The following is a 3771-nucleotide window of genomic DNA, read 5'->3' as shown; positions in this document are numbered from 1 at the left end:
CCCATTTATATTTGTTTTTTGCCGGGATCGCTACATTCTGGACTTGTTGGTGTATGTGGATGACCTTATCCTCACTGGATCCAACACCTTCGTTATGTCGAGCTTTATTGCCAAGGTTCATGTTGATTTCCGTATTAAAGATCTTGGGCGCTTAAGCTATTTCCTTGGCCTCGAGCCGACGTCGCTTCCACACGGTCTCTTCGTCAGTCAGGCCAAATATGCTCATGACATTGTTTCTCATGCAGGTCTACTTGATGGTCCCCTTTATGAGGACCCCACGCGTTATCGCTCGTTGGTCGGAGCACTTCAGTATCTGACGATTACTCGACCGGAAATTGCCAATGCTGTAAATCAGGTCAGCCAGTATCTTGTTGCTCTGACTGTCACTCACTTTCAAGCTGTAAAGCGTCTTATTCGTTATGTGAAGGGAACACTTACTTTTCGTCTCACTTTTTCTCGGCCTAATTCCACCTCTATTGTGGGCTACTCTGATGAAAATTGGGCTCGTTGTCTTGATACCCTACATTCCACTTATGGCTACTCCATATTCCTGGGGGTAATCTTGTATCTTGGAGGGCTAAGAAATAGCCGATTGTTTCTCGCTGTAGCTGTGAATCTGAATATCGGGCCATGGCGAACACTGTTGCTGAGATTATTTGGCTTACTCATCTTCTGCATGAGCTTCATGCTTTGCCTTTCAGTCGACCGACCCTCCTTTGTGATAATCAGAGTGCACTCTTCCTCACCCAGAATCTTGTTGCTCACAAACGTGCCAAACACAATGACCTTGATTATCATTTTGTTCGTGACCTCATTGCATCTGGCAAACTTATTAATATGTTTGTTCCAACCAAGCTTCAGGTTGTGGATATCTCCACCAAAAGCCTGCCTTATCAGCAATTTAAGCAATTTCGTCGAATGTTGCGCGTTGTTCCACCACTTGTCGCTTGAGGGGGGATATTAGACTACATTTATTTGTATGTCTCTTTGTTTTTTTTGTGTAGGTTATATGTAATTATTGTATGTCTCTTTGTATTATTTGTGGAGGTTATATGTAATTATCTTCACTATATAATGAGAATAACCCCGTGTCTTTTGATATAGAGATTTATTTATATAGGTATGTATATGTTTCTTTTAGTTGTCTAACAATCAATCTATATGTTTTTGTAATGATGTTTTGAGTTTCATCTGCTACAGTATAATCAAAACAAAAATGACATTTTGTTGGTATTTTGTATAGTATTTTACGAAAATCTAAATTGGATCTGATTTTACAGTAACAAATGTACAACCAAATCAAATCATTTTACAGCAATGAATGTACAACCAAATGAAAATCGTCCCTTATTCTACGTACCATCTATATTCCCACTCTCATCTCGTTTGATTGGAAATATGGAATGAAAGCAGCATTTACAAGCCGGAAGTGGTGCAACACCAAAGATTGGATCACTATAGTAGTATGCCAATTGTGTTGAAGAAAGAAAACAAGATAGAATAGAAAACCTTAAACTACACAAAGAATGTTGTAATGTAATGAATGGTTTTATCAATGACTTTTCTTGATTATAAACTTATTACATTGACTTCGCATACAAACACTTAGCATACAACCACGTCTGTTCACACGTTCTAATAAAAGAAAATTACTTACTAACTCATATGAAGCATGGGCTTCCTCACTAATTTTATGGATAAATACATATAATTTTTAAATGTAATTTAAGATAGCTAGTTATATTAACGATAAACAGAAATCAAAACGATCCTCTATCTTGTTGAATTATACCGACATAATTTATCGAACATGTTGACCAAGAGACCAATTTAATTATCAGTAGTTATTGTATTCAAAATATGAACCCAATGCTGACCATGACAAGTCCTCACTCATAATCATATCATCCATGCGAGAAGACTGAGAGCCGAAATTGTGGACTAAATCCCACGGCGTTGTGTTCTCAACTGATGACGTATAAATGTCCAGTAAAAATGGATCGGTCCAAAAGTCTCCACTCAGTTCGTAATCGCAATTTTGTGGCGTAACATCACATGGAATACGATCATCTGAACTACTATCTGTGCCAGTAGAACATGAAGGTGCTTCATCAGGCTTCGTGGTTTCATCGTGATTAATGTTTTCTAACACATGATGAGTTTGATAATCTTGAACCCGTTTTTTCAAATGGGAGTTCCAACGGTTTTTTACATCATTATCACTTCTTCCGGGCATATGAGCAGCTATAGCAGTCCATCTATCGAATATCGATAGATACATACATTCAAAATACAAAAAACTTGTAATAGATGATAGCCAGTGCATATATAATTAAATAATTAAGTAGATTAAAAAGACATGCATGGATCTCTCACTAACGTGTAAACTTACTTGTTGCCAATCTGTTTATGCAATCTCACAATGATCTCATCGTCTTCTTTTGTAAAATTTCCATGTTTGATGTTTGGGCGAAGATAGTTCATCCATCGCAACCTACAACTCTTCCCACTTCTAGACAAACCTTAAAGATAGAAAAACAACGAACAATAAGTAATTAATTGCTGAAAAAATGGAGATCTATTTGCGAATTTTGAGAATTTGGGAAGTAGCTCCTACAATACGTACCAGCAAACTTCGGAAGTAAACGCCAATTCCAGTGGCCATATCTTTGAATATAAGCTCGCAACTTGTCGTCCTCTTCTTTACTCCATGCACCTTTCTTGATTGTATTATTTTCTAAAGTTAAAGTGTTCTTCATCTTCTTGTTCGAATACTCTAAGTCTCTATGTTTTTGTTTCCAAATACACACTCATATATACAACTAGGTTATGTGATAGACCATGCATGTGAGATATTTAATTATAGCAATTGTTAAATAAAATATAGCTTTCTTCCTTTTGTAGAGTAAACATTTGACATTGGACTAGGTACATATATTTTCTATCAGATTTTGGAAATATCTAATTAATGTATGTTTTAATTCGTCAATAAATAGTCTGACCCTTAAAAAAATAATAATTTATATTGCATTAATGCACAGTCGTCGATTATGATTTGCAATAAATCATTTATTTTCTAATTGTAAAAATATATTATTCAACATTTGATTTTGTTCAGTCAAGACACTCATCTTAATTTTGACTGGGTAAGTGCTTGGTATCGGCGCATGTGGTTTTCATGACCTCCACACAATTAAGATTTTTTATTGAGTTTATGTTGTTAAAAACTAAAAATATATTTTAATTGTATCTTCTCAAGAATTAAAATTATCAATATATAAAATCTGCATCTGATTAAGCATTCATCTTGTACAACATCATATTTCGAAACCAAAATCCAACAGCCAATTTACAACGTGACAACAGATTTACAGATTCGTGGGTCTTTTCTTTCTATTTGATATTTTAAATTTTATTTATTTAGTTTACCATTAATGATATGATTCAGTGACACCAAAATTAAAATGGTAATGAGTGCTGTAGAAACTAGGGATACCCCATGGAAAGATAACATTCTAATTCTAATGTGGCGGCTAAAGCTAGAATCAATTAACTCCCAACTAAACGGTTGCCATGCTAGGTGGGGTTAAAATTAAACCCAACCGGATATATATATATATATATATATATATATATATATATATATATATATATATATATATATATATATATATATATATATATATATATATATATATATATATATATAATATATATATATATATATATATATATATATATAACTTTACTATCTTATAAAACAAATCTCAC

At 33.9% G+C, this 3771-nt stretch overlaps 1 protein-coding gene across 1 annotated transcript; it reads right to left on the bottom strand.

Moving 5' to 3' along the window:
• Nucleotides 1-1758: 1758 nt before the first annotated feature.
• On the bottom strand, nt 1759-2877 carry LOC145033762 (transcription factor MYB72-like). Its single transcript, XM_078982305.1, has 3 exons — nt 2627-2877; nt 2393-2522; nt 1759-2258 (listed from the first exon to the last, which is right to left on the bottom strand). Exons 1-3 carry the CDS (start codon nt 2757-2759, stop codon nt 1838-1840), a joined length of 684 nt encoding a protein of 227 aa, XP_078838431.1. The 5' UTR covers nt 2760-2877; the 3' UTR covers nt 1759-1837.
• Nucleotides 2878-3771: the final 894 nt, after the last annotated feature.

Source organism: Lactuca saligna, chromosome 3 (assembly GCF_052625555.1).
Source record: "Lactuca saligna cultivar CGN05327 chromosome 3, ASM5262555v1, whole genome shotgun sequence".
Classification (NCBI taxonomy): Eukaryota; Viridiplantae; Streptophyta; class Magnoliopsida; order Asterales; family Asteraceae; genus Lactuca; species Lactuca saligna.
The sequence above is the reverse complement of the archived record's forward strand: the minus strand, read 5'-3'. Positions and strand labels throughout refer to the sequence as shown.

Coding starts and splice junctions, on each gene's coding strand:
- LOC145033762 (XM_078982305.1), bottom strand. CDS start 2,759: ATGAAGAACACTTTAACTTTAGAAAATAATACAATCAAGAAAGGTGCA. Junction 2,523..2,626: donor TTTACTTCCGAAGTTTGCTG/GTACGTATTGTA, acceptor TCTATCTTTAAG/GTTTGTCTAGAAGTGGGAAG. Junction 2,259..2,392: donor CATAAACAGATTGGCAACAA/GTAAGTTTACAC, acceptor GATATTCGATAG/ATGGACTGCTATAGCTGCTC.